Here is a 27,684-nt window from a genome sequence, read left to right as displayed (position 1 = left end):
ATATTTTATTTGAAAAAATACAAATAAACCGTATATCGCAAGGATTTCATCTAATTTATCTAATAAACAGATAATTTTTTCTTATATTTTTTCTTAAATTATTTATATTGCGCACTTAAAAAGCAAATGATTTAGTGTTAAAACTGTGTATTGTACGGGACTAATATAGTATACATAATAATTATTGTAACACCCGGAGCAACCTCCGCCGTCTGGGTCACACAAGTTTCTTAAAATAAAACCCTAACAAACCATTTATCAATTATCATCAATCTCATCAGTCTTAAAACAGTCAACAATAACTCTCGTCTTTCTCTCTCCTATGGTGAGTTCATAACTGCTAGGAACCAGAATCCATGTCGGCCGAAGCTTCGAAGACGACTTCATCGGCCGATTCGTACATCGGCAGTTTGATTAGTTTGACATCAAAGAGTGAGATCAGATATGAAGGCATTCTCTATAGAATCAACACTGAAGAATCTAGTATCGGCCTTCGAAACGGTATTCAATTCTCTAATTTTGCTTTGAATTGTTCAGAAATTTGTTTGATGATCGATATCGCGCTTCAATTGCATTTCTTTGTTGATTTTGATTGAAGGATGTTGTTCTAGTGATGATTTAGGGCATGGATGTGAAAAATTTGATTGAAGGAGATTGTTCTAGTGGTGATTTAGGGCATGAATGTGAAAGTTTTGATTGAAAGAGGTTATTTTAGTGATGATGATTTAGGGCATGAATGTGAATAATTTGATTGAAGGAGGTTATTCCAATGAAGATTTAAGGCATGAATGTGAAAATTTTGATTGAAGGAGGTTATTCTACTGATGATTTTGGGCATGAATGTTAAAAAATTGCCAAATGTTAATGCTTCTATGGCTCAAATTGTGCGTTTAAGGACATATGAATCTGTTTTTGCTGTTGCTAGAAGTGTTACTGTTTTGTAGGATTTGAAATAGATTGAAACTGTTCAAAGTCGTGGATTTTCATACTGATTTCTGTGCAATTATATGGTTTCTGCATCTGGATTCAGTTCAGAGGGTAAGGATCGCAAGGTGCTGGGGTGACGGCGAGATATGAGGAGAGAGAAAGGATTTGTGGAAAGGTGGAGAAAGCCCTGAGAGGAGGGTCTAAGGATGATTTTTCCTAATGATTACTGGAGAGAGAGAGTGTGTCTAGTAAGCAAGGATGTCGGAATCCATTTGTATCTCTTCGGATAGAGAATTGTGGATTTAGAGCAAGGATAAGGGTAATGAATGAGAGTAAATTGTTTGTATATATTTGATGAAGATATATGAACCTAAAAGGGCTGCGAATAATTAAGCAAAAGGTTTTAGGGCCCATGATCTCAGGCATTATGATCTTGGCAAGCAGGATTTGTATTTTGTAACCTTTCCTTGTTGCTTGTGGAGAGAACCTCATTACTACCTATATTCCACTTGATTCCAAATCAATCTCACTTGGCATGTCTAATTGACGAGCCATCTATGGTGGAGTCTATTTTGTTATACACATTATATCGACATGATTTTCATTTACGATGTTATTTTTTGTCTGATTTTTTATATATGAGAGTGGGTTGGTTACTTTTTGTTGGTAGGTTTTGCTTATGCATCTGATAAGAATGGCCACAATGGCATAGCTAATTTGATTTCTTAAGTGATATTTAAGTCTTTGTTGTCTTGGGTCCTTGGGTGGCCTATCACTTTCACTTTTATGAAAGATATTTGAATATGTTACCCGTGTATGTTTCTGATTTTCCTTGTTAGTTGTCTGGCATTTGGGCTTATTTGAAACCTGATGAATTGGTAGAGGCTGTAACTAATTAAAAAACTTTTTTTTTTTCTTTTCACATTGCAGTTAGATCATTTGGAACTGAAGGACGAAAGAAAGATGGCCCACAAGTAGCTCCTAGTGATAAGGTTTATGAGTATATACTCTTCCGTGGCAGTGACATTAAGGTATATTACAGCATATTACTGGTTCTATGTGGTTGCTAAGTTAGCGTCTTTTAAGTGTTGAAGCTCTTTTACGAAGTATACAAAGGTTATTTATGCTATTATGGAAGGGGTTGATAGTAGTTGTGAGCCTGTTATAGTTACATCTGATTATTAGAGTGCCATACAACCATATTGCCGCGAGGGCCCATGACTGGGTAGCGTTAAAAACTGATGATAGCTGCTGTTATTGTTGCAGTAAAGAACTCTAAAATAGACGGAATCCTACAGTAAAGAAAGATTTCTTGAGTTGTTTATTCAATTATTTTCAAATAAGTCATATGACTCGTATTTTTGTTTAGACCTATAACAAGTAAAGGCTTACGGTGGATACCTAAGCACCTAGTGACGGGGAAGCTGCGAATAATTAAGCCAAAGGTTTTAGGGCCCATAAATTCATCGTCTCTTATTTGGATTTTCTAGCCCTAATATTAGCAAGTTTTCTTCATGCATTTAATACTGGGAGCAAAATACCATAGTTGGTTACTCTGCTTGCAGGTTGATGAGTAAAGCAAGATACCATAGTTGGTTACCTTGCTTGCAGTATGATGAGTAAAGCAAGATACCATAGTTAGTTACCCTGTTTGCAGTATGATGAGTAAAGAATATTGTTTTCTAACACTAATGGATGTGTTTTTTTTTTTTTTTTGTTTTTTAATTTTTGTTTGTGTGTGGGGGCGCGCGCGTGTGTGTGGAAGAGACTCAAATATTCAATCTTTATTAACTTGACTTATGGTACATCTTAGGTTAATAACTTAATAAGGATTACCTGTTTGGTTGTTCACTACATTCATTGTGTAGAAATATCTGTAAAGCTATCTGGACAGAGATGTGACTTGGATAAGTTGTATCTGGTTGCACTTTTCTCAAAAATTATTTATTCTTATAATAAATTTCTTAAACCAGGCTTTAAAGTGATTGGTTTTCTGTCTCCATCAATCTCTACTTGCAGGATTTGCAGGTGAAATCATCACCTCCCGTTCAGCCAATTGCATCAACATCTTCAGTTGACAACGATCCTGCTATCATTCAGGTAAAGAAATGCACAATTCATTTGCATGATTTATGAAATTAGCTGGGCATCTGAATCCAAGCTCATTTCTGCAGTCTCATTATCCTCTCCCGGCTTCAACATCGTCGAATGTGCCACCAGCTGTTAGTGCACCATCAGCTGATGGTAGTTCTCATGGACCCCAGCTTGGACACCCTGGCTCAAGCTTTCCAGGTGCTCTGCCTCTGTACCAGCCAGGTGGAAATTTAGGTTCTTGGGGGCCATCACCTCCTCCAGGTGCAAATGGTAGTGGACTTGCTATGCCTATGTACTGGCCTGGTTTTTACGGCCCTCCCAATGGGCTTCCTCATATGCCTCAGCAAACTTTGCTCCGACCACCTCATGGACTCGCTGTGCCACCTTCCTTGCAACAACCAATGCAATATTCTGGGTTCAATCCAGCTTTACCAACGGGATCTTCAAACATGGCTGGGCCAAAATTGCCTGAGATACCCCCTAGTTTGGTTAGCTCAAGCAGCACTTCAACTACTTTAACATCAACATCTTTACCACAATTTAATTTGCCTTCTGTGCCATCCACCGCCCTAGCGTCTGAAACATCTTTCAGTTCTACAGTATCTAAGGCTCCCAATTCTGGACTTCTTTCAACACCTAGCTTCCCGTCAATATCTCCATTGGCAATCTCTGCTCCAGATGCTAGTACCATTGCACCTGCTGTCTCTAACAAGGTCAATGCTATGTCTAGTTCAGGCTTGCCAAACATGGGTCTTTCTCAAGCACCGTCATCTGTCATCAGCTCTTCCATTTCAAGCCAGACTGAGACTTCCAAACCATCTCTGGTCACACCTGATCAACTTCTGCAGTCTGGACAACCACCAATTTCATCATCTTCATCTTCACAAGCTGCTCACAAAGATGTGGAAGTTGTTCAAGTCTCATCAGCATCACCCTCAGATGTAAAAGCAGAAGTAGTGAAGGAGGCACAGCCACCAATATTGCCCCTGCCCCCTGGGTCAAGGGCTTTCCCAAAGGTATATTGTTTATTTTTTACCTTTTGGGTCTGTTACTTGCAATAATAATCATGATTAAGACTATTATGATTCCTATCACCCATTATTAGATTTCTCTTGAGATAAGTTCTCTTAATTTATTTATTTAGCTTTCAAGAAATTTACTGTTTTTGGTGCTAGTGTCATGTTTAGCTACTAGAGTGCTTGAATCCATAGGAGCATGTCGTGTAAGATTCCTAAGATATCCAGCAAACTATGTTTGAGGTTTAGGACATACACAATAAGCATACATTAGGAATGTGCCCATAACCCTAAGTGATCAAGTGTCGTTGAAAATGAGACCATGACACATTCTGAAATTGATTTAGAAGGAAATGTTGTTCATTTGGAGACCTAAAACAAGGAGAGCGAACATGATCAACTTTCCTTTTCGTGCTAAAATATTTGAAAGAAAGGATTGGAGTATGGAACTAATCTTATTGTGCTTTACACATGGAAGAATTGCCTAAAATTATGAGTCAGGTAGCTTATTATGCCTATAACATAAACTACATTAACTACATCATTATTGGTGTTGGGTAATATTTTGTTGCCTTTTTCGTCATCCACATGGACCACATAAAACACGGGAACTATGGAAAGTTCTGTTAGTCACTGTGAAGCCTAATTTCTCTATGGCTACTATTGAAGAGTTCTTATTTGCATGGATGCTTCTGAAGTGAAGTATGCAAAGTTCTGTTAGTCACTACAAAGCCTTCTCCATGGCTACTATTGAAGAATTCTTAAATGGATGGAAGCTTCTGTAGTGAACTATGGAAAGTTCTGTTAGTCACTGCAAAACCTAATTTCTCCTGGCTACAATTGAAGAGTTCTTATTTGGATGTATGCTTCTGTAGTGAATTTCCATGGTTATGTTTTTGCCTAGTAAATTGACTTGATGAGATATTAATAAAACTTAGTTGGATCAATCTCAATGCATAACAAAATTCCAGCTTTAAATAATATTTGCTAATGGGTAATTAAAGATATTGATGGTCAAAGTTGTGTGTTGGCAAGCATGTCCAAAAGAATCAGGTAAGTTATTGTGGGACTGGGAGAGAGTATCAACTATAAATATTATGGTTCACTGACAAAATCTTGTTGCATGCAGTGCCAATGTAACATTTGGCAGTTGTTTAGTTCTAGACCTGTGGACTGTGGTAGTTATGATCTTGTTGATGTATTTTTTTTAAGGGAAAAGGGGGGTTCTTTAACAGTTGAATTTGTACAGTGTGTATTGATCTTGTTTTTAACACTCATCAGTGTTTGCTATCTATTCTTCCTCCCTTCCTTAATAGGTCCTACTTTTGTTCACTTTTAGATGTTTAGTGGTCCCTTTTTTTTTCTTTTTTTTTTTTTTTTTTTTTTTTGGGTTTTTCTACATAGTAACCTCGTTTTTTTTCACTTTTCTGCGCTGTGACCTAACATATATGACTTTCTACGTTGTAACCCTAAAGTACGAAAAGTCACTATATTGTGACCTTGCCGTTAAACTGCCGTTAGTTGCTTTCATTAGTAACCTCGTTTTTTTCACTTTTCTGCGCTGTGACCTAACATATATGACTTTCTACGTTGTAACCCTAAAGTACGAAAAGTCACTATATTGTGACCTTGCCGTTAAACTGCCGTTAGTTGCTTTCATTAAAACCCAAAAATTAAACTTTTTTTTTTTTTTTTTCATTTCCCCTTCCCCTTTCCCTTCTTCCCTCCATAACCACCAGAGCAGATCAATTGCGACCACCACCAACATGGCCCCGACCTCCCAGAATCCGGCCGCCGAACTCCATTGTCCCAGGAATCCGCCGGCATCCGTCCAGATCCCCTTCCTCTTCCCCTCCCCCGGTGCTGGCACTGCAGCTAAACCAGACCCCAGAACCACCATTGCCACCAAACCAGACCCCAGCCAACCCAGGAACCACCTCCACCAAATCAGACCTTGGAACCACCGCTACCAAACCAGACAGCCAACCCCAAAACCCCCTTCGAAAAATCAAAAGCCCACCAAACCAGACCCCATGAAACTGGTTGGGGAGGTCGGCACAACCAGAATCGACGTCGGGAGAGATTTGGTGGCCTGTTAAGGGACGGGAGACGGGGAGGGGGCTGGCCGGAATCGGGACGGGAAAGGATTTTCAAGGGAAGGGGGATGCCGCATGAGGGAGGGAGGGAGGGGTTGGCTGGGTTTTCGGGGGGAGGGTCTGGGGTGTTGGTGGTTTAGGGGAGGGGGTAAAGCGGCGCCGGTGTTGGGTGGTCGGAATTGGGGCGGGGGAAGGGGGGAGGCTGGTGGGGTGGTTTTGGGTTTCGGGTCTTGTGGGATGGTGGTTCTAGGGTTTGGGTTTGGGTGGTGGTGGGGATGGGGAAGGGGAGGGGTGGGGTTGCTGGAAATGGAGGGGGAGGGGTGGCTGACGGAGGGGGTGGCAGTGGGGTGGCTGGATGGTGGTTGGGCCCCACTAACGGAAATAGTAACAGTTAACGGAAGCAACTAACGGCAATTTAACGGCGAGGTCACAATGTAGTGACTTTTCATACTTTAGGGTTACAGCGTAGAAAGTCATACATGTTAGGTCACAGCATAGAAAAGTGAAAAAAAACGAGGTTACTATGTAGAAAAACCCTTTTTTTTGTAAAAAAAAAAAAAATCTGAAGTACAAAGTAACAGACTGTCTATGGTACGTTGGTTTGTTAGTAATTTTGTAGCTTGTAATAAGCAACATTCTTAATACGACTGATTTTCTGCTATGCAGCCTAATGGAAACCAGTATCATCCACGTCAAAACTACAACTATCGGGGACATGAAAGAGGAAGAGGAAGAGGAAGTGGGGTAATTGACATCTTTATCTTTTAGTGATTTAGCTTTAGAAGTCTTCTATTTCTGTTCTATTCTTTGATTTCAATTCATTCATATTTCTACCTAAGAAGACAGTTGCAAGACTAGCAACTTACTCTCAGTGTCAACTAACAAAGAATGGAATTTTAAATGCTTAATGTGATTTAGAGCCTGCCACCTTTTGATTATGAATTTTGAATAGTAGCAGCTCCATACTCTGTTAAACCTATTTTTCGTACAAATTGCAGTTGCACCCTTTGTGCTTCGTTTGAGGTCTAAATAAAAAAAAATGTGTTTCTCAGTCCAAAAAATTTCATCTCCCAGAATCCTCATACCCTCATATTCATCAAAGTGGCATGATCGTGATTTATTTGAAGTTTCCACGTATCTCGACTGGAAATTGCATAGAGCACTGTCTTTGCTGTGATAATTTAGGATTCTTGTTGTGTTTAGAATTTGATAAAGTTATTGTTACAATAATTTTCTGGACATGCTTTAGAGATTTGTCTGGCTTTGTCTGTCACCCCGAGATGGAACTAAATGCAGATTGTCCTTGCAGAGCTCACGTCCAGTGACACAATTTACCGAGGACTTCGATTTTACAGCTATGAATGAGAAGTTCAAAAAGGATGAAGTATGGGGTCATCTTGGTAAGAGCAACAAGGGTCACACCAAAGACAAAGATGGTAATGGTGGGGATGACTCTGAAGAGGAGGGTGAGGAGAAAGCGCCTCAAAATGATGTAACGGTACACCCGGAAAACTTCTCTGACATGATGGATCTTGAAATAATTCTGCTTTCTGGGACTTTTTCTTCCCTGCATCATAATATTTGTTTGGAGCTCTGCATTTTCTCCTCAACACTAAGGGTTAATATTCTTTCTAATGTTTGATTGGCAGCCTGTTTATAATAAGGATGACTTCTTCGATACCCTCTCCTGCAACACTCTTGAGCATGACTCCCAAAATGGGAGGACAAGATTCTCTGAGCAATTGAAGATAGATGCTGAGGTATGTGTTGTAGAAAAGATAAATGCTTTTGTTCTATTGGGTTCAATTGATATGAACTTTTATTTACTTTGGCTGCAGACATTTGGTGATTTTGTGAGATATCGAGGTGGGCGTGGTGGTCGGGGACCAAATCGTGGCGGCCGTGGTCGAGGTTCTTATTATGGAAGGGGGTATGGCTACCCTGGAAGGGGGCGAGGGCGTGGTATGTCTAGCCGGGGTTCCTGATCTGTATTGCCTGTGATGATGCGTGCATCACTTTGATTGAAATTGGTAGAAGATAACTGCTCGTGTTAACATTTGTTGATTCAGTTAGTATGGGCAAGGTTTCTATTATGTATCTTTTGCTTGTTTACAGTTATTTTTAGTTTGATTCATATTCTCCGGTGATAAGCAAGCAACTATGCAGTAGAAAGAAAATGTAAGAGCAAATTTGTAGCTTATCATTGGTTGACATAAAACTGTTCAGTGATGTAAATTGGAACTAGTTGATGGTGTGATTATTTGGTTAAGTTATGAGGTTACTAGTTTTCAATTTTCTTTTAATTACCATGCCCTTGAGAGTGTTGGATTTGTTGATTACTGCAGGACTCCCTATAAGTTGTGTTCAGGTATTCGGGTTTTACACTTGTACCGTGTAAGAATCGTGGTGTTTGGTTTTGATGGTTTGATCAGCTGAACTGAATTAGCCTTTCCATTAGCTACTTTGGGTGGTGGTTTTGATGACAATGTTGAGGATGGTGCAACTTGTTGGAGTAGGTAATAAGCTTTACAATTAAGAGGCTAATGGGATATTAATTTCTATATAAAACACACAAGATTTTCTTCTTAGATTGTTTTCCTTGTACTTTGTTTTTTAACTTGCAAAATAGTCTCAAGGCACACTTGGAGGTGATTATTATAAAAGGTAAACAAACGATTATCAAAATGATATTAACACTAAGAATTAGGAAGGCTGGAAGGGTTTGGTGGAATTGGTACTATACTAAAATATACTCGTATGAATTATTTTGATCAATTTGGCTGTTTTAATTATCTAATCGGTCAGAGTACTATAGATGCGCATTATGGACCTTAACTTTACTCTCATTATTAAAACTATTTTAGAACCCACAAATAATTTGGGATGGAGGGTGTATCGCTGAGCATCTAATTTTTCTCGACTGTCTTTGTTGTAATAAGGCTAATAACGGCCTAAAGCCTTATGAAGGCGTCATTTCCAACATGTTTAAAATAATCACAAAAGATTGTAGTAGGCTACATTATTAAACTAAGTACACTACTATAGTAAGTTTAGTACTATACTCACAACTCACTCCACTCGAGACTTGAGAGTGATACCTTCTTTACTACTTTACCAGAAATGCGCCACAGATCTAGTGCTTTGCTCAATCCAACCGTCGGTCACAACATCTAGTGTCCTTTTTGAAGCTCTACAAATTTAAACTACATAAAAATGTCATCTTCTACATTTTCACTTCTTCTAATATTTGCCAGATTATCAGCTGTTTTAGTTGCAGCACTTGTCTTAATATGGGCTCTTTTCTTCAAGTCGAGTTTCATTCACCACTCTCCTAACAACTTCATCTATTCTGTAATCTTTCTCTCTCTAATGATGAGTTGATCATGTTTATCTTGTGCTAATTATGTTTTTGCTTGATTAATAGGTGCTTCATCCTCTACTAATGGTGATTGGGTTCATAATTTTAAGTGGAGAAGGTAAGTGAAAATTAAATTTACGCTCCCTCTCTCTAGATTTAGTTGTTACTGACTACATCACTTCGTACTAGTTAAAATTACATTTTCAACGTGACTATTGATTCCGCATTGAATGCACTTTTTGAGGAAAATAACTGATTATTTTGTGATTTAATTTGGTGGGTTTTCAGCCATATTGGTACATAGATGGATGCCAGGGTCAAGGAATATGAAGAAATTAGTGCATTTGGGGATGCAAGGCGTGGCCTTGGCTTGTGGAGTGTTTGGAATTTGGACGAAATTTCATGGAGAAAATGGAGTTCTTGCTAATTTCTACAGCTTACATTCTTGGATGGGTGTATTTTGTGTCTCTCTTTTTGGCATTGAGGTTTATTTTCTTGTCTCTTTCTCATATATTTATTTGATTTATGCATTATTAAACTCTATTTGTACATAAAATATTAAGGAAAAGGCATTGACATTGAACGAATCTCTATTTTAGTATACTAATGCACTTACTTATCTTGGTAATTGAGGGCTTAGCTCTCATCCACCTAACACCTATGGAGTAAGGACTAAGGACTATAATATGTAGTAATTATCTGTTATACTTCGTAACTCGTATATGTTATTTTACTTCATTTTCTACTCTACTACTCTGCAGTTTAATTATTCCTAACATACTTTTATTTATTACGAAATAAATAACTATATGTCCAAATTTACGTGTCTTGTTAATAAATCAAATCATGCTACTAATTTGTAACAAGTTAATCAGCATGAAAAATGTTTAGATATTTTTCTACACTAATGAATTTTTTTTACATAAATCATTAATTATAAATTACTAGGGTTGCTTATGAGACAAGACAGCTTGCGAGCTACTTGGTCAACACTCGACTCGACTAAACTAGGCTCAAGCTCGAGCTCAACTCGGAACTCTAACGAGTCGAGTCGAGCAAGCCACTACTCGACTCGAAAAGCTCGTGAGAACCTCGATATAATTAACATTTGTTTTTGAATATATTAATATACTTTAAACAATTTTTTAAAAACTTATTTCTTAATTAAGTCTTAGCTTTAAAGGATAATGCATTAAGATAAAAAAATATAAACATTATAATTTTTTTTGTAATCACAATATCATACGAATTATACAAGAACATTAAACTAAAAACACACTATTACCTTACTTAAATCAAATAATACAATTCTTCAAGAAAATAAGGCAAATTTAGATTGTATAAGTAATAAAATGTTAAGGTCGTTGGGTATAAAATGTTATGTATATTAGAATGTTGATTGTATGTATAGAATGATAATAATAATATGATGTTATACTTCCTCAAAATAATATGATCAAAAAATTGTAATGAGGTAGAATAGATCGAATGAGAGATATATAAGAGAGCACTAATGGTATTAGCTAGATGATCTACAAACTCACATTCCCATATTGAAGTTTTGGAAAAGAAGATGGGTAAGAAATGTTACAAAGGTAACACAAATATTGTATTTCATATTAGATAATTAGTGTGGGCCTTATATTAAGACATGCTATTGAGTTCAAATTCAAGTTGAGCTCAAATCGATCTTGAGCCGAGCCCAAATTGAGCACGAGCCGAGCTTCATTCAATCTTGAATTCAAGCACGAGCCAAGCTTAAATCGAGCTTTATTCGAACTCGAGTCAAGCTCGAGCTTAACTATTGAACTAACAGTCGAGTTTGAGCTTGAGTTTTCGAGCTTGCGAGTTTCCGAGCTCGAGTTGAGCTTGAGTCAAGCCTAACGAGTTGAGTTTAGTGATACTTGAGCTCGACTTGCATCATAATCAACCCTATACATTACATTGGGATTTAAAAAAAAAGTCACTTGGATTTAAAAAAAAAAAGTCACTTTAGAGGCATGATTGATGGCCATGGGCAATGACAATGATCCCTCCCCATTCCCTCTTGAAATATTGGAATAGTTAATGAAAAATGTGGTCCTTTATCCTCTTTCCCACCCATTCAAAGTTCAAATTGAATAGGACCCAATAGGCCCAGTGCAAAATGTTAAATGTTGGTTAACTTGAGGCATATTTTAGAATTTGGTTTGATTGTACCGATTGGTTATTATTTTGGCAGACACAAATAAAATTAATTTCTCTATACCTCTTTTATCCTGAACACCATGATCAAATGAATTAACACATTAGTTTTTAATCTAACTCATTTTTAGCAATCATTTGTTATTAATCTTGGAGGAATGAATGAATGCAGTGGGTGATGGGTTTCCTAAGCTTTTGGCACAGAGGAGAAGTCCGGAGAGTCAGGATGAAAGTGCTGCCATGGCACGTCTTCCTCGGCCTATACACGTACGGTATGGCGGTTGCAACAGCAGAAACAGGTCTGCTAGAGAAGCTAACATTCATGCAAACTAAGAGAAACCTACCAAAGCGAAGTTCAGAATCCATTGTTGTAAATGGCCTTGGATTAGGACTTGCATTTCTTGGTGGCATTGTCATTTTCGCCGCTGTTTCACCTAAACAAGGCCATTACACAACTCATCCAACAAAGGCTATCTAGTATCTATTCCAACTACAGATATTAGTCAACTAGGGGGTATGGAATTAGACTTTCTTACACTAAAAAAAATAGGTACAATCAAAACATAGATTATAGATCTCTCATGTAACTCGTGGAGTTTAAATTCTTAGTATATTCAAATTTAGTTGTCATCAAGTCAATAATGTCTTAAATATATACTCCTATTTCCTTTTATTTTTATAAGGAAAAGTGTTAAAAAAACCATTGAGAGATAAAAACTGCGTCAAATACACTTTAAGATAATGGAAAACATAATCTATTGTGCATTTTTTTTTTGAGGAAATAATTTATTGTGCATTTAATATATTTTGAAATAGCGAAAAGAGTAATGATATATGCAGCCCTAAACATTAAACACATTTTTGAGAATTGTACAAAGTTAAAAATTAATGACAAAAATACGCATAAATTAGTGTAATTAATGATTATTTTTTCTAAAAACATGCATAGATGAGTATATTAATGTTAAATAAGTATATATATTGAAAAAGTAAATAGATCAGTGCAAACAATTGGAATGAATAGAGTTTTATGTATTTTATTTGACTTTATTAATTGGCTTTCTTTTCCATTCATTTCTACGGAATATTAACTTAAACATTGGAAAATAAAATTTCCTTCCTTTCTCTTTTTTTCCTTCACTAATACTCCCTCCGTGTTTTGATGTTTGTATTACTTTGACATATGCTCTATTTACAATCTCTTGACTTAATTTTTTTTATTATTATAAAATTATTAGATGTTATTATGAGACTGGATTAGTTATAATGTCTATTTTCATAATTTATTTTTACTAATAGACACTAAAGATATTGCTGGTAAAGTTATGTCTCGGGAAATACACTAGTGAAAGTGATGCAAAAGTTAAAAAAATAGAGGAAATATTGAACCAAATAAAGCCTTACAATGTGTTTGGATTGAAGGAAATGGAGGGAAGGAAGGAAAGGGAAATGGAGAGATGGGATATCTTTCATTTGGATAACAAATGAGGAAGGAAGAGAATTAGAGGGGAGAGAAATGAAGGTATTAAATAGTAGGAACTTGATCTCTCCAACAATGGAGAGATTTTTGAAAGGAAAACTCACCATTCTTCCTTCCTCTCCCTTCCTCTCCCCTCCTCTTCTTCTCCCTTCCCTTCTTTTCCTTCCCCTTTCTTTAACCAAACATACTAATGTGAGATAGTGAAAGGATGTTAGGTTGATTAATAATAATCTATAATTTCACTATTCGTCTAGCCTTAATTTTAGAACGTGTTACATATAATGATATAATAAGTGGTTCGGGTATCCAACGTACCCTTGTGAGTATTATTCCTGCCCAAATAAAGTAATATCCATTAATTTTTTTTTTTTTAAATTTTTGAAAATTGAGTTTGTATGAGTTTGTGATGAGCTTATAAATTAACACAATTTATGTATTAACACAAATGAGTTCTTTCCGAGCCTAAAGGGTTCAAGCACGGTTTTGTTTACTAATTTCAACCTTGTTTGTTTACTTAATGAACGTGCTTTGACCGAACCTGCTCACGAGCTGTTAGCAAGTGTATCAGCTCATCGACACCCTTAAATATAAGTATCACTTCGTATGTAAAGACAACTTTTCAATAAGTAATCGAAATTCCGATAGTTTTTTTTTTAAAAAAAATTAAAATATAATTGTTTTTTTGGAACCAGTTAGAGTAGGGATGACAATGGGCGGGTCGGATGCGGATGGTACCTCCATAGCCATATCCGCCTAAAAATCTTATACTCATCCCCGCCCCACCACCCGTGGCGGGTACAATATCCACATCCATACCCACCCCGCCGGATACAAAATAGGATCCATCTTCGTCCCACCACCCACTTAGATATCTATACCCACCCCAAAACTGTCCCAAGCCCACTACCATGATGTTGTATTGTATCACATTAATGACAATTATATCAAATTAGGTTAAAAAAATTGGGACTCTTACTATGTAATACCTCGTATTTTTATATGTATTTTAATTTAAATATGTATTTCTTAAAGTATTTAAATAATTCAAAATGAATTATATATGGCGTTTCATTAATTTAAAAAGAATTATTTTAATTAAAAGTTTATTTTTAATTATTTAACAATCTTGAAAATATTTTATTTCATGATTTGGAAACTTTGGGGCATATTGCTTTATAAAAGAAAATTTTAAAGTCAATGAGTTTTTAAAGAAAGTCAAAATACTAGTTTGACTAGGAAAAAGATCATTAAGGGTAAAAAGGAAATTTAAGTTTAGGAGGGTTTTAGAAAAGGAAGTATAAATACTCATCATATGGGCAAATTAAATTTTACCCAAGGTGGAGAATGCCCAAAGGTAACTCTCTTTCTCTCTCCCCTTATTTTCTCTCTTTTTCCCTTAATTTTTCCCCTTCCCCTTTATTTTAATTTTAATTTTTTTTTCACCACTACCACACACAGCTCACGGGGTGGCCGGCTGCAACCACCACCACAGCCGGTCGCCGCCGCCAGCACAGGGCCGGCAATAGCAGCATCCGTGGGTGTGTGTTTGTAGAAAAAAAAATCTCTTTTGTTTTTAATCTTAATCTAGCCTTGATATAATTATTGTTTTTGGGCTTTGTGATGATTTTTATGATGTTTGATAATAAATATTTTGTATATAAATTTTCAGATTTGGTTTTGAATTAAAAAGCCCAAAATTATAAACTCTATGTTTCTAAGTTTATGTATATTGATGGAAATTGTTTATGGGTGATTTCAATTATTGAAATAAGTGTTTTAAAACACAATCACAACAATTTTAGATGATTTAATAAAACTGGAATTTTTTGATATATAAGCTATAATTATGTTTCTTGAAAGGATTTTTAATTACCCATTAATTGGGAATAAAAGTAAGGGTTTTAAATTAAATTTCAGCTTATTTTAGAGGGTTTATGAGTGATTTAAAGAGTGTATATATTGCTGAAACTTTCTGTGGAATAAATATTAATGCCTCTTTGTAATTTTGGTTTGTAGGAGACTTCCAAGTGAGTGATTTTATTTAGTCGTGGCGATTTTGAGATCATATTCAAGGTACGTTCGCGTACTTGGTAATTATTTGAATATGTAGAAGCATGCTAGGCTTTGTTTAATTAATTCCAAGTAGTATCATGATAGGTGTTGGTTGGAATTTGTTGATTGGATTGATGTTGATAAATGATTTGTGATGTATGAATTGTTTGTGATGAATTGGTGATTGGAATTAATTATGTTGGCATGTTGATTATGAACCACACTTTTATTGTTGGCATGATAGAGAGCATGTTTAATTAAACAAAATGTTTACTTTGGTTTGGAATATGAAAAGGAAATTTTATTATAGTTCATATAATTTTTATTGATGCTATAAGCATGAGGGAGGAGCTATTTAAGTGTCTTAGTACACAGGAATAAATTATATTGCGATGCCTATGTGCACTTAAGGTGTTATTTAACACCCAGGGATAGGATTTGCGGCGCATTATGCGTTTAAGGTGTCTTTGACATCGAGGTAGATTAAAAAGGGTTTAACAATTAAATTTATGTGGTCACTAATTATTCAAGAATTAAATTGGTATGTTTGATTGTTTGAATGAAGTGTGATGTTTGATTGTGTTATGGTCACTAATTGTTTTAATGAAGTCAACTCAAAAGTTTTTCAGGTGATGAAGCATTTTCATAATGGGCATAAATGAAAAGAATCATGCTTAGTTTTATAGAATATGATGTGTTTTATTTGCTTTGAATATTATTTATTTTACTGTGTTCATGAGACTAACGTAAAGGTTTTCAGTATTGTTTGGTTTTAAGGGCCTACGATGGTTCCAAATTGTAGGTTGACTTTATTTGATTTTGTTTGACTTTACTTTCGTTTGGTTTGACTTTTGAGTTGACTTGTTTTGAATGGTTTTAAAGAAATACTTCCGTTGTGTGTCTTTGATATATGCCTTGATCATTTTCACGGTGACGGTAATGTCTTAGATTTTTCCTATTTCGTATTTCAAAAAGGGCAAAACAAGTATTTTAAAGGAAAGAAATTTCTAGGGTGTTACATACTATTTGGACGGATTAGGCCTATGGAGGTATTAAATTTCATAAATTTTAAACTCTTCTAAAAGAAATATGGGACGAGTATAGGGCGGGTACGGGGCGAGGCGGGTATGAGGCGGGTCTGCTCTAAAATCCATACCCACCCCATTACCCATGGCGGATACACATTTTATACCCATCCGCGCCCCATCACCTGCCAAACCCCCCTCCATCTCCGCCCCATTTTTGGGAGACCCGACCCACTGTCATCCTTAATGGGAGACCCGATCCAGTGCTATCCTTAAATTAGAGTATGATTTTGATATACCGCAATATTATGCTGCCAAGACAGAATTTCCCTCACAAGTTCAAAATATGCATTGACTACCATCTCTCATCAGAATCAGAATCAGCCATCAACCAACTAACTACTCAACCCTAACTCATCATCCCACTACAAACTCTTCAATCTCTCTCCCTAAACCCTTCCAATTTTTCAAACAAAACCAAAAAAATGTGCAGTTCAACAACAACTTCTCCAACTTCATTCTCTCTCCTCCTCACTGACACCCACTCTCTCTCTCCTCGCCGCCATCTCCACCTTCCCTTCACTTCTCCGATCACTCTTCTCTCTCATCACAGCCTTGGTAAACCCACCCTCCGCCTTTCTTCCGCCATTGCTGACAAATCCTCCTGGGTTCTTCCCGATGATGATGCAACCGATGATTTTGGTGGTTGGGCTGTTTCTGAACCTCTGATTCCCCACAAAAAGAAAGGTTTTTTTTTTCTTTTTTTTTTAATCCGATTTTGATGATAAATTGCTGATTAATTTTGATTTTGAAATGGGGTTTTTGTTTTTTAATTATAAATATTTGGTTGTTGGAATTTGTGTAGGTTATCCGACATTTTTGGTTGCTGGTATTGGGACTTCAATTGCTGTTCTTGTCGCTGCTTTAGCTCATTTCTCGCTGTCGAAAAATGGTTAGCCTTTTGAATTGTATATGTTTTGGCGATAATTTTTAAGCTAAATGATAATGTAGTTTCTAAGGATAGGAATTTAACAAAGGAAGCATTAAACATTGATGACACTGATCAATGCGTGATTTTGTCATGAATAATGTACCCAACTAAGGAAATGTATTTATGTATGCTGAATAGCTTGTATAGCTAGCGTGGTTGATAAGCTTTATGCCTAAATGAAGTGATTTTTGTTTGATTATTGCTCCCATTGTGGTTGGAAAGATTTTGCGGGTTTGGGCTCTTAGTGTATAGTGTTATATGTCCAGGATTCAGATTGCCATTTAGAAGTTCATCTCCTGGTTCTTTAGTAGAAGTTGCCGTTGAAGTTGTTGAAACTAAACCTATTGATTTTCATGAACCTGAACCTGAGCTTGAACTTGATGTGGGAATTGAAGTTTCTGAGACGTCTCAGGCAGATTCTTCTGATGTGGTGTCAAAGTCTGTGAAATCAGGTATGTTTCTGATTATAATTCAAGCTTTTTTGTTATAAATAATTTTGCAACTAGAATTTTTGTGACTTTAGTGAAAAAGCAAATTATTCTATCTTATGATGATGAAACATCAATGTACCTGACATTGTTTCTTATTAGACTTTGTTGTTTGTATGAAAGCTGGCTACTTGGCTAGTATGTAACTTCTAGAATCCGACTAAGTTCTTTTTTGAGGCAGTCAATGTCTTCGGCAGCTTCTTGAGACAATTACAGTAATATTCCATAAGGATGAAAGAAATATAAAAACAAAGAATGAAAAGTTCAAGTAATGTATAAAAATTTCTAGTTGAAGAACTAATTTAAGTGATTTGAATGTATAGAGAAACACCCCTGTGTAGCTGTCCCAAAAACTCAAAAGTGACAAACCTTTTGGGGAGGAGGATGTACCTTACTGAGCACCATGTAAAGACAGCCTGATAAAGAACCAAATGAAATAAGTAATATGATACGGTTACAATATCACTTTGTCATTTATTTATCTTTCTACTGCTCCCATTATTTCCACTTCCCTATTTGTGGTCTACTTGTCTATACATTTGAAGTTTTGTATACTACTTTTTTGCTTGGACAGTTTATGTGCTCTCTAAGTTTCTTTAACGTGGTTCATTTGGTATTTTCTCACTTTGTTACTTTAGATTTTAGCTGCACCTCTTGCTTTATCTTCCCCTATTGAGCCTTTTTCCTCATTTCCTATATTTGTCTATATTTTTGCTTTTCAATGGAGGATTATGCTTGGCTTTGAAATTGAGTGTAAACCAAGATAGATTCTTTTCTAGTACTCACGAGGTAGATAGATTTATTACATCCTGCTAACAATAGCTGGAGTTTGATTTGTAGAAAAGCACCAAACTCGTGTTGTTGATGTTGCTGTGGATTCCAATCAGCAAGAAGCTATGCATGCTTTGAGAAAACTGAAGGTTTGTTCCTTGAAATACTGTTTGATGTTCTTTTTACTTGTCACTTTTATTGGAGTAGCTTCTGTAATCTGATAATGTATGATCGTTGCTGCAGTAGTTTCCTTTATAAATGAATTATATGGTGCTGTGATATAAAAGGCTTGATAAAGGCTTCTTAATTACCATTGCTGTTAGTCTGTTACATTTAAAGGGTGCAAACATAAACATTATATGGTAACTGTCTGTTTAACATATTGGCCTATTTGACGATTGAAAGAAAAAGCTAATGAGTAGCCTTGTCAGCTCAGGCAAGCTTACTCTTTAGTTGCCTGACCTATAACCTCTTTTGGGATGATTATAGGAGTATGTCATTTTAGGAGTCTGCTATAAATTATACGGATTCACTAATGTAGAAGGCCATTATTTAATTGCTTTGAATATGATTCTCAAGTCACAAGATTAGTGTATAGTATGTTGCACACTTTTGGCGCGTGCTCATTTTTCTTGCTAACTGAGATGATTATGTTCACTCTTTTACTACTTTGATAGATGACTTGCTGTTTGATTGTATGTAATAAACTATGATTAGTATTGTGCTTGTTTTTGTTTATATTATATCCTTATTCTCTTATGATCTAAGGTTTGGTTTGTTCCCTGAACTTTGATCGTATTAATACATCTATATATCAGAAAATAGGTATTAAGTGGAATCCTATTAAAGATATATAGCAACAAGCAAATAAAAATAAGAAGATATGGCACAGTATGGTCTGATCTTCTACCTCCGTTTCTTTTTTTGCAACAAATGAATTTTCTGTCTCACATAAAATACCCCTTTGGTGCAAATAAAAAGAAACATTGGTAGTAACCTTTTTTGGTCTAAGTAATAAGTTCTTGAAACTTTGAAAGATCATGTGGTTGTCCATATATCCTAAAGTGTTGCTGCAGAAGTGCAGATGTTTACTGGGTTGTTATAAACTAACTTATCTTTTATAACAAAAAGTTTTAAACTAGTTGAGTTCTGAGCATAGTATTCTGAAATGTGGTTAAGATACGCAGATTTTAGATGAAGATGTCAAGGATAATGAGCTCTGCACCCGGAGAGAATACGCAAGGTGGTTAGTTCGAGCTAGTTCATTATTGGAAAGGTACCAAAGTTTTAGTATGTTACTTTTTAGTAATGGTCAAGTATCTTTTTCTGATTGTTGCAATTTTCTAGTCTTAACTTGCCAGAAATTCGTAATATAACTTTTTGCATCTCTTTATTGTATGTTATGCTTGCCTTGTAGGAACCCAAAGTACAAGATTATACCAGAAGTTGCTCTCTCTGGGTCAGTAACTTTTGCTTATGAGGATGTGACTAATGTAGACCCAGATTTTGAATCCATACAGGGTAATGATTTATTATTCAATCTCTTCTATGGAATTTGTGTACGTTAACTAAAAAAAGTGAGTTGCCAATGCATTTCAGCCCTAGCAGAAGCTGGTGTTGTGCCAAGTAAACTATCATTGAAGCATATTGATGGAGGTTTGAATTTTTCTCCTGAAAGGTACTGCGTAACCAAGTCCTGTTATATGCCTGAATATGTTGGTATGATTCAAACAGAATATTCAAGTGATTTTTGACTCTTCATTTTAATTTTGTAGAATTTTATCTCGACGGGATCTAATAGAATGGAGATCCCAGCTGGAATATGATTTATCCACCTCACGAAATCCTGAGGTAGAAGTTTTTCAGAATATTGCTGTTAATGCTTGGCTATTCTTAGCTTATTAAGATGATTTTTCAACTTCTAGAGACTGACTCTTTAACAGTCCAGTTTCTGAAAACAAAATTGGACCTAATGGACGCGAGGAGGACAAACTCAGATGAATGGCCAGGACTTTATATGGATATGCTTGCTGGGGACAGAAGCCTACTTAGAAGAGTGTTTGGTAGGTTGCTAGCCTTTTTATTCTTACAACCTCTTATGTACTACATAGAAAGAATTTTGGGCCTCAATACATGTGTTATCTGGTTATACCCTACAGAAAAGTTGTCAGATAAGACTGGGGGGACCCGGTATCCTAAGAGGTCTTCTTGGTTATTAACACATTTTGCACACATTTTTATGTTGATGACACTCTAAGTCATCTGACTCTCTGAGGCATCCTTGTCCTCTGCTGTTAAAGCTCCGTAAGCTGGTGTCTAATTTCAATCTCATTGCAGGACAAATCAGGCGCCTTCAGCCAGACAAACCTTCAACAATAGCACAAGCAGCTGTTGCACTGACAAGTGGCCGCATGATAGAAGCCATTCAGAGTGAGTTCTTAAGATTGCAGGAAGAGGAATCTTCTAGAGTAGCTGCAAAAGAAGCGATCAGACAGGAGTTATTAGATCGAGGGGAAATAGAGAGGTGGTGGGCTGAAAAGATGGAAGAGGAGAAGAAACGGGGCCTAAAAGTGCAGCAGTTATATGTAGATGCTGTCAACCTTTTGGAACAAGAGAAGATTGTTCAAGAGGGAGCTGTAAATGGGTTTTTGAAGGAGAAAGCTGCAATGGACTGTCAGAAGCAACTTTTAGAGGCTCTGAAGGAGGAAATCAATGAAATTTCTGAGAGGCTTGCATCAGAGAGAACTGAACAATCTTCTGACGAGGAAATAGTGCAAACTCTTCGTTCTGATTTACAAATAAAGAAGGAAGGAATACTTGATGCCAAGTCTGTGCTAGAGGCTGAGATTGAAGCTCTTCGAATCTTGAGGTAGAATTTCCTGATTTTGAGTCTGAACATTCCAATTTTTATATTTAGTAACAAAGAATAATGTAAAGCTGCTGGTTTATGATGGCCTTTAAATTTTTTTTAAAATATTGATCTCACTAAAATGATTCTGAATAAACTAGCATCTTCTGGTTCGCATAGTAACAGAATAGTAGCAGTTTAAATAATGTGAGTTAAGTCTTTAGAATCTATTTATTTAAGATTTCATTTTAGCTTATGCCTTCCCAGTATTCATGGTGTTCATATATAATTACCAAGTGACCGACAAGAATATTATTGTTTTATTTTTTAAAAAAAATTATTATTATGAGGGCAGAATGTTAATGTTTCTGCATCCATTTAAATGTTTAGTATAAATGACACTAGTTTAGTAAAATTCCTTTCAAGTTGGACTTAGTAAAGCCACAAATCTTATTAGGTGAAGCTTTATTAGCCATCCTCAAATATATATGACCATTATTTTGAAACTGGGAGAGTAATTGCTACAGGTTAAAGTGCCTATTTCTCATTAATCATTCTCTCTCTTGATGCAGATCTTGGATAGAAGATGAAGCAAAGAAAAGCAAAGCTCGATCAAAGGTTCTTGAGGAGGTGGGCCGAAGGTGGAAATGGGATAGTAAAAAATAATAAGATATGCTTTAGGAATAGGAAGATTGATTTATTGCTCTGGGAAAACATAAGGATTTTTTTTGGTTGTCTGATCACTTCTGTGTAATAACCTGCCTCGGGGACCTTGTAAATTTGTAATTAGATTAGGGCCTGTGTTCATCTGATTTTCACGGCAATCTTCTTCATACCCAATCTACCTGACATGATTTTGGCACTGTAAACTCTGTATATATGTTGATGGCAAAGCTGCCATTGCACATGAGTTCAAGTCCAATAAAGTATAAGATATTTGCTGCTAGCGGATTTTATGTGGTGAGAAAATACCCAGTTTTTGACAAGCCATGTTAGCCTAAAGAGAAAGTGAAAATACAGGCTACAAAAGTGGAATGACAGAAATTATCAGCTGTTGTGGATAATTTAAGCTGGGTCAATCTTGTAACCACATGAATAATGCCAACGACCACACTATAGAGGAAATTTCTAAGACTCTGAACTGATTAGATTTATGATAATTAAATGCGAAAGTATTGAGAAACTGAATTTATAGGTTCCATATTAGAACCATACAACAGGGATTATTGATGAGGTTACAGAAGACTAGTAACTGAATGAATGAACAATAACTTCGATTCTTCAGGAGCTCAAAAGTGGATTGCAATAACTTCATAAAAATACCGTATCAAGTTATCCCAGGCTTTAAAATGCAGCTCTATAAATGGTTAAATTACCAATTTGTTAGCACCTCTGAAGGGCCAAAAGATATGTTACAACCTTATAACTTTGATCATCAGCCCATGCTTCTGATATATCAATCACTTCGAGAGAATCACTATTTCATTGTAATTACAAGACTTCTGTCTGTAAATTTAGCACCTCCTACCTTTCCTTGAATACCACGTGGTAGCATGATGACTTTCTTTGGTCCCCGGCTTCCACCAGCAACTCTGATCCACCTCGATACTGCATGTTTATAAAAGCATTCTAAGAATCAGTAAAATGGATAAATTCATTGAAACATAAAGGGGTAGGGGAGATCAGTGAAATAATTGTAAGCAGATGAAAACAATATAGAGATAAATCATAACTGTCTTGTTACAGCTACTTTTCAGCATGTTATCTTAAAATCACAGTAACACTCATGATGTGCTTTAACTAGGGCAATAGACGAGAATTTTTTTTATTAAGCCCTGTATCACTTCCTCACTCAAAGCACACAACTTTGCATCACTCATCTCTTTTGTGAAAACTACAGAAAACACGACTTATTTGAATAACCTGGTGACACTGCGAGTGGCTCCTTGGTGCGGTGGAATAGTCTCTAGGCGCTGCAAGCGTTTTTTGTTTTCGAAAGTTTCTCTTAAGCAAGGACATACACATACAACCAAAAGGTTACCAGGAAAAAATGAACCGCGGGACTGGCTCAATGGACGCTGGATCAGTGTCTCTAGGGTAAGTGGTGAGGACTAGCGGCGGCACTGGTAATTCCCATTTCAATATTCACTATAATTATGTTTTATTAGAGCTACATTCCCAGCATTTTGTCTTTTTACATCACAGAAACACTTAGGATGTACTTTAAAAAGTAGTCTAGGTTCTCATAGCAAAGACATACACTTCAAAGGTTACCAGGAAAGAATGAAGCCAGTGACTGGCTCAGTGGCCATTGTATTAGTGGTGATGGCTAGTGGCAGCACTGTCAATTCCACTCACTACACAATACTATCTTGTCACCCCTCACCCCCCTCCCTCTCCCCCCCAAAAAAAAGAAAGGAAGTTTTGTACTCATAAACGTCTATAAACCCATAAGTTGTTTTCATTATTTTGCTAGAAAAGAATGGACTAGTCAAACAAATATCATGTTTTGTAGTTGACCTTGGAACAGTATCAGGAAATGCAACTACAGAGCATAGAAGGCCTATGACAGCACCAAGAGGAAGTAGCCAAGGATACCTGATAGAGCTTGATCTCTGACTTGGCAAAACCAGGCATGAAAAGAGTGATACATCTTTTTAATGGATCAAACTTGACTGGGGACATTATGTTTTTAGGTTTCTCATTTGGAAGATGCAGAAGTTTTCTTGCATTTTTACCCTCAGCAGGCGAAATTATCATATCCCAATCCAAGGAAGAATGTTTTCCGAGATCTGGTATGCAAGCAAATGGAAAAGGCAAGAAAGTATCTTTGACACTTTCCACAGATTCCACAGAAGACTGTTGAGAAGCTTTGCCTAGTACTCCAGAAATATTTGCACCAGCTTGTATTGTACATCCCCAGTAACGCAATGCAGTATTTATAGATATGGGATTGCATGGATCTGTTACAATGTAGCAGCCAAACTTCTGTGGATCTGCAAAGGTTAAAGCTCCTCTCTGGAGATAGAAAACCAATGCAATCAATTACCATGTTTCACAGAGAACTGTTGTTGTGTGGATAAGAATCTCCAATACCTCAAGAATCCTCTCAAGAGAATCCCAAATTTCTGAACTCAATTTCCCATTGAAAGTGGAGCTACCTCTACTTGAATGCATGGCCTCATCTACCAATCTTAACATTGATGGACTAGCCAATCTTCCAAAATCAGTTTTTCAGCTATGCTACGTAGATACTTAACATACAGCCTGCAAAACAGAAGCATAAGTTCATTTAAAAAAAAAAAAAAAAAAATAGAAATAAGTAGACAAACTAAGCAGTCAACAAATGTTTTTCATTCCATAATTGCTCTAGAAAAAATCAGAGGGCTTAGAGCATAGGAAAATTCATCACCTTGCACTGCTTGCAGCACTTATCAATCGTAAAGTCTCCTCAGTACTTACACCATCATATATGACAACATCAAATTTGTCCTTGATATCAGTTCTCAAAGCTTTGATTCCCAAAGTTCCAACAAACTTTTCAAGGGCTAAATTAGAAAAAATAGAATCCATTCCAGGAAGCACTCCCAGCTCTTCCCCAACAATCTATATTCACAACATATAAAAATGAGTAACTTAATACACGAATCTCACAAGAGACTTTCATATTATAGTTCAATAACACTAGTAGTTGTTACATACCCACCCCTTCAAGGGCCCCTTGTGTCATGTTAACACTAGCATCCGCTTTCTTTAGCCGCTTAAGAGGATCAAGGAGCATCTACATGTATCATAAAGTTATTAGCTTGAGAGCAGACATGTTCAAAAGTCCTCCAGTTAGAGCAAAGGCAGAGACAAGGCAAGAAAATACACACTTTAGTTGTTTCCAACCTAACAGCTGAAAGGTTATCGCTACATATGGCCGGTGTTGTTCCGATACTGCAATTCAGCAGGTATTCAGCAGTGAGGTTCATTGAATGTGTCACCAAGCATGTGCTAAGTCCTGCTTTTGCATAGTGCTGGTTCAAAAAAAGAACTATTGTTAGAGATAATGACAAAGATTAAGCTCGATTACAACATGACTAATAAAAACACAGATTCAAGTGAAGAAAATTCATGGTATAATGAAAATAGAACCACTAATTGTCAAAGAATATTGTGCATCTATCACCCCATATGCGTTACCTTGTAAATTACGGAGTATAAGCTATAGTTTATTATGACTATGAATTATTAAAAAAATAAAAATCCTTCCAAGAGTAGTGAGAAGAGGGGATTAAGTGCCCAAGCATAAATTTGGCTAACTCAATTTCAATCCCAATTTTGGTTAAAAATCTTTATCAGTTTTGGGTAAGAAAAATTAAATGCAAATTCCTTCTCCAGCCACCAACATTCTCGGAACCAAAGGTTGGCCTCGTTGGACAACCAGTATAGTAGTATAAATGGAAATTTACAATTACTATTCATAATATGAAGCACCTAAGTATCATAACATATCCTACCAAAGAACACCAATCATAATCTACAATCTTAATCAATCCAACTACATCTATTATCAATCTATATCCATCTTTTACAAGCTAACTATACTCCAATATTCGACACCCGAAACAATCATAATCTATACCCCGAGGATAGCTAACGTTTTATCTGTTATAGTCTCATAGAACAAACCAACAAAGGAACATCAAAGCTTTCCTCTCAGAACAACCACAATGTATCCTACTTGATACACACAAATACAATCATAGTTTACAATCTTACTAAATTTATCTACATCTATTATTAGTTTATAGCCTTCTTTTCAAGCAACTTTCCAGAAATCCTAAATAATCTTAATCAAACTCCATGAACATCAGAATTTTTTTTTTTTTTTTTTTTTAAATTTAACCACCAATCTCAATGTAGTTGAATTATTTCAATATTCAATAGTTGTATTTATAATTGACAAAATATACTGTATAAAATAATTGAAATAGGCAAATAAACAATAATATCATCAAAATTATAATAAAAATGGGAAAAATAATCATTATAATCAAATTGAAAGAAATGTGTACGAACTTTAGCAGCAAAGACAGCAGCAGTGGTCTTTCCAGAACCTCCTTTACCCAGAAAAGTAATCAATTTTGTCGAACTTTCATCGGAATTTTGGTTGCTGGAATTAGCTTGCATAACTAATTGTAAAGTTTTTCTTCCTCTTCTTCTTATTCCAGTAAATTGTGGACGAGTAAATTCGATGAAATTAGGGTTTGAGGAAGTTGAAAATGGAAGAAATGGTAGTGATTGAAGAGAGAAAGAGAGAGAATTAGACATTTTTTCTTGGTAGTCCTTTCAGTAGTACAGTTCTGGGTTTCAAAAATAATAATTTAAAAGAAAAATTAATTCTAATAATCTCATATTTGACGGGTTCACGGTTAATAATCCCACCTTTTGATTATTACTTAATAATCTCACCTTTATATGAGATTTTCTTCTAATTGTCCCTTTGTGACCAATTACCTATACAACGCAATTTCTACCCTACTCCTGGAGTACCGTGAGCATGATACTCCAGGGTTAAATAACGTTATTTAATTGTTTGGACATTGATACATAGTCAGCCTTGTCCCTCTATTATCCCTTCCTTTTCCCTGTTTTTCCTTTTTTTCTTCCTGCTATACTTAGTTTTCTCTATTTTCTTTCAAATTTTGTGAATCCAATCAATTTTTTCTTCCAATTGCAATTTCTATAACTTAAAAACGACACTAGTTTAAGATAGAATAACATAAGATATGGTTTATTTGAATATCACATGTTTAAAACAAAATAACAATAGACTTTAAATAGAATAACATCAATTTGTGTACGAAATAACACGAAGTTTAACCTAAAATAACGCATAACTTGATAACTGAATAACTTAAACTTCTAATGAAAATAACATAAGACGATATTAAACAAAATAACAATAACTTAACTCAAAGGTTGAGTATAATAACAAAAGGATACATTAAAATATCAAAACAACACAAAGTTAGGATTTCGTTAAAATAACACATGATAAAAATAAAATAACATTAAGTTTAAAACAAAATATCATCATTTATGAAACAAAATAATAAATGGTGTTTTAGAAAAATATGAAATAATTCTGCTAAAACAAATCTACTTCCAAAAACTAAAACAACACATGATCAACCCAAAATAACATGATTTAAAGAAAAATTACAACAAAACACATTTTAGAAATATAGATCTGACTTCACAATAAAATAACATAATATTCAATGCTGAATAACACAAGCCTAGACACAAAATTGATCAAAATAACAAGTTTGGAACCAAAATTCAGCTAAATTCATCCATTCTTAA

The 27,684-nt window shown here is 35.8% G+C and overlaps 3 protein-coding genes and 1 pseudogene across 3 annotated transcripts; 3 read left to right on the top strand and 1 right to left on the bottom strand.

Annotated features, from left to right (window-relative positions):
- Positions 1-243: 243 nt before the first annotated feature.
- LOC110685965 (protein decapping 5-like) lies at positions 244-8,436 on the top strand. The gene is made up of 8 exons (XM_021862519.1): positions 244-501; positions 1,858-1,958; positions 2,947-3,027; positions 3,102-4,037; positions 6,800-6,877; positions 7,443-7,631; positions 7,783-7,893; positions 7,972-8,436. Exons 1-8 carry the CDS (start codon positions 357-359, stop codon positions 8,116-8,118), a joined length of 1,788 nt encoding a protein of 595 aa, XP_021718211.1. The 5' UTR covers positions 244-356; the 3' UTR covers positions 8,119-8,436.
- Positions 8,437-9,178: 742 nt separating this feature from the next.
- On the top strand, positions 9,179-12,249 carry LOC110685619 (probable transmembrane ascorbate ferrireductase 4). Its single transcript, XM_021862164.1, has 4 exons — positions 9,179-9,484; positions 9,558-9,609; positions 9,780-9,976; positions 11,848-12,249. The coding sequence occupies exons 1-4, from the start codon at positions 9,347-9,349 to the stop codon at positions 12,151-12,153; spliced, it is 693 nt and encodes a 230-aa protein (XP_021717856.1). The 5' UTR covers positions 9,179-9,346; the 3' UTR covers positions 12,154-12,249.
- A 4,241-nt stretch (positions 12,250-16,490) lies between these two features.
- On the top strand, positions 16,491-22,276 carry LOC110685963. Its single transcript, XM_021862518.1, has 11 exons — positions 16,491-16,979; positions 17,098-17,184; positions 17,490-17,675; positions 18,552-18,631; positions 19,670-19,758; positions 19,900-20,003; positions 20,082-20,160; positions 20,258-20,333; positions 20,431-20,545; positions 20,820-21,351; positions 21,903-22,276. The coding sequence occupies exons 1-11, from the start codon at positions 16,718-16,720 to the stop codon at positions 21,994-21,996; spliced, it is 1,704 nt and encodes a 567-aa protein (XP_021718210.1). The 5' UTR covers positions 16,491-16,717; the 3' UTR covers positions 21,997-22,276.
- A 194-nt stretch (positions 22,277-22,470) lies between these two features.
- LOC110685964 lies at positions 22,471-26,751 on the bottom strand (annotated as a pseudogene).
- Between the last annotated feature and the right edge of the window lie 933 nt (positions 26,752-27,684).

Source organism: Chenopodium quinoa, unplaced genomic scaffold (assembly GCF_001683475.1).
Source record: "Chenopodium quinoa cultivar QQ74 unplaced genomic scaffold, ASM168347v1, whole genome shotgun sequence".
Taxonomy (NCBI): domain Eukaryota; kingdom Viridiplantae; phylum Streptophyta; class Magnoliopsida; order Caryophyllales; family Amaranthaceae; genus Chenopodium; species Chenopodium quinoa.
This window is presented reverse-complemented; position numbering and strand designations above follow the sequence as displayed.

Coding starts and splice junctions, on each gene's coding strand:
- LOC110685965 (XM_021862519.1), top strand. CDS start 357: ATGTCGGCCGAAGCTTCGAAGACGACTTCATCGGCCGATTCGTACATC. Junction 4,038..6,799: donor GGTCAAGGGCTTTCCCAAAG/GTATATTGTTTA, acceptor TCTGCTATGCAG/CCTAATGGAAACCAGTATCA. Junction 6,878..7,442: donor GAAGAGGAAGAGGAAGTGGG/GTAATTGACATC, acceptor TTGTCCTTGCAG/AGCTCACGTCCAGTGACACA.
- LOC110685619 (XM_021862164.1), top strand. CDS start 9,347: ATGTCATCTTCTACATTTTCACTTCTTCTAATATTTGCCAGATTATCA. Junction 9,485..9,557: donor CTAACAACTTCATCTATTCT/GTAATCTTTCTC, acceptor CTTGATTAATAG/GTGCTTCATCCTCTACTAAT. Junction 9,610..9,779: donor CATAATTTTAAGTGGAGAAG/GTAAGTGAAAAT, acceptor GTGGGTTTTCAG/CCATATTGGTACATAGATGG.
- LOC110685963 (XM_021862518.1), top strand. CDS start 16,718: ATGTGCAGTTCAACAACAACTTCTCCAACTTCATTCTCTCTCCTCCTC. Junction 17,676..18,551: donor GTCAAAGTCTGTGAAATCAG/GTATGTTTCTGA, acceptor TTTGATTTGTAG/AAAAGCACCAAACTCGTGTT. Junction 21,352..21,902: donor GAAGCTCTTCGAATCTTGAG/GTAGAATTTCCT, acceptor CTCTTGATGCAG/ATCTTGGATAGAAGATGAAG.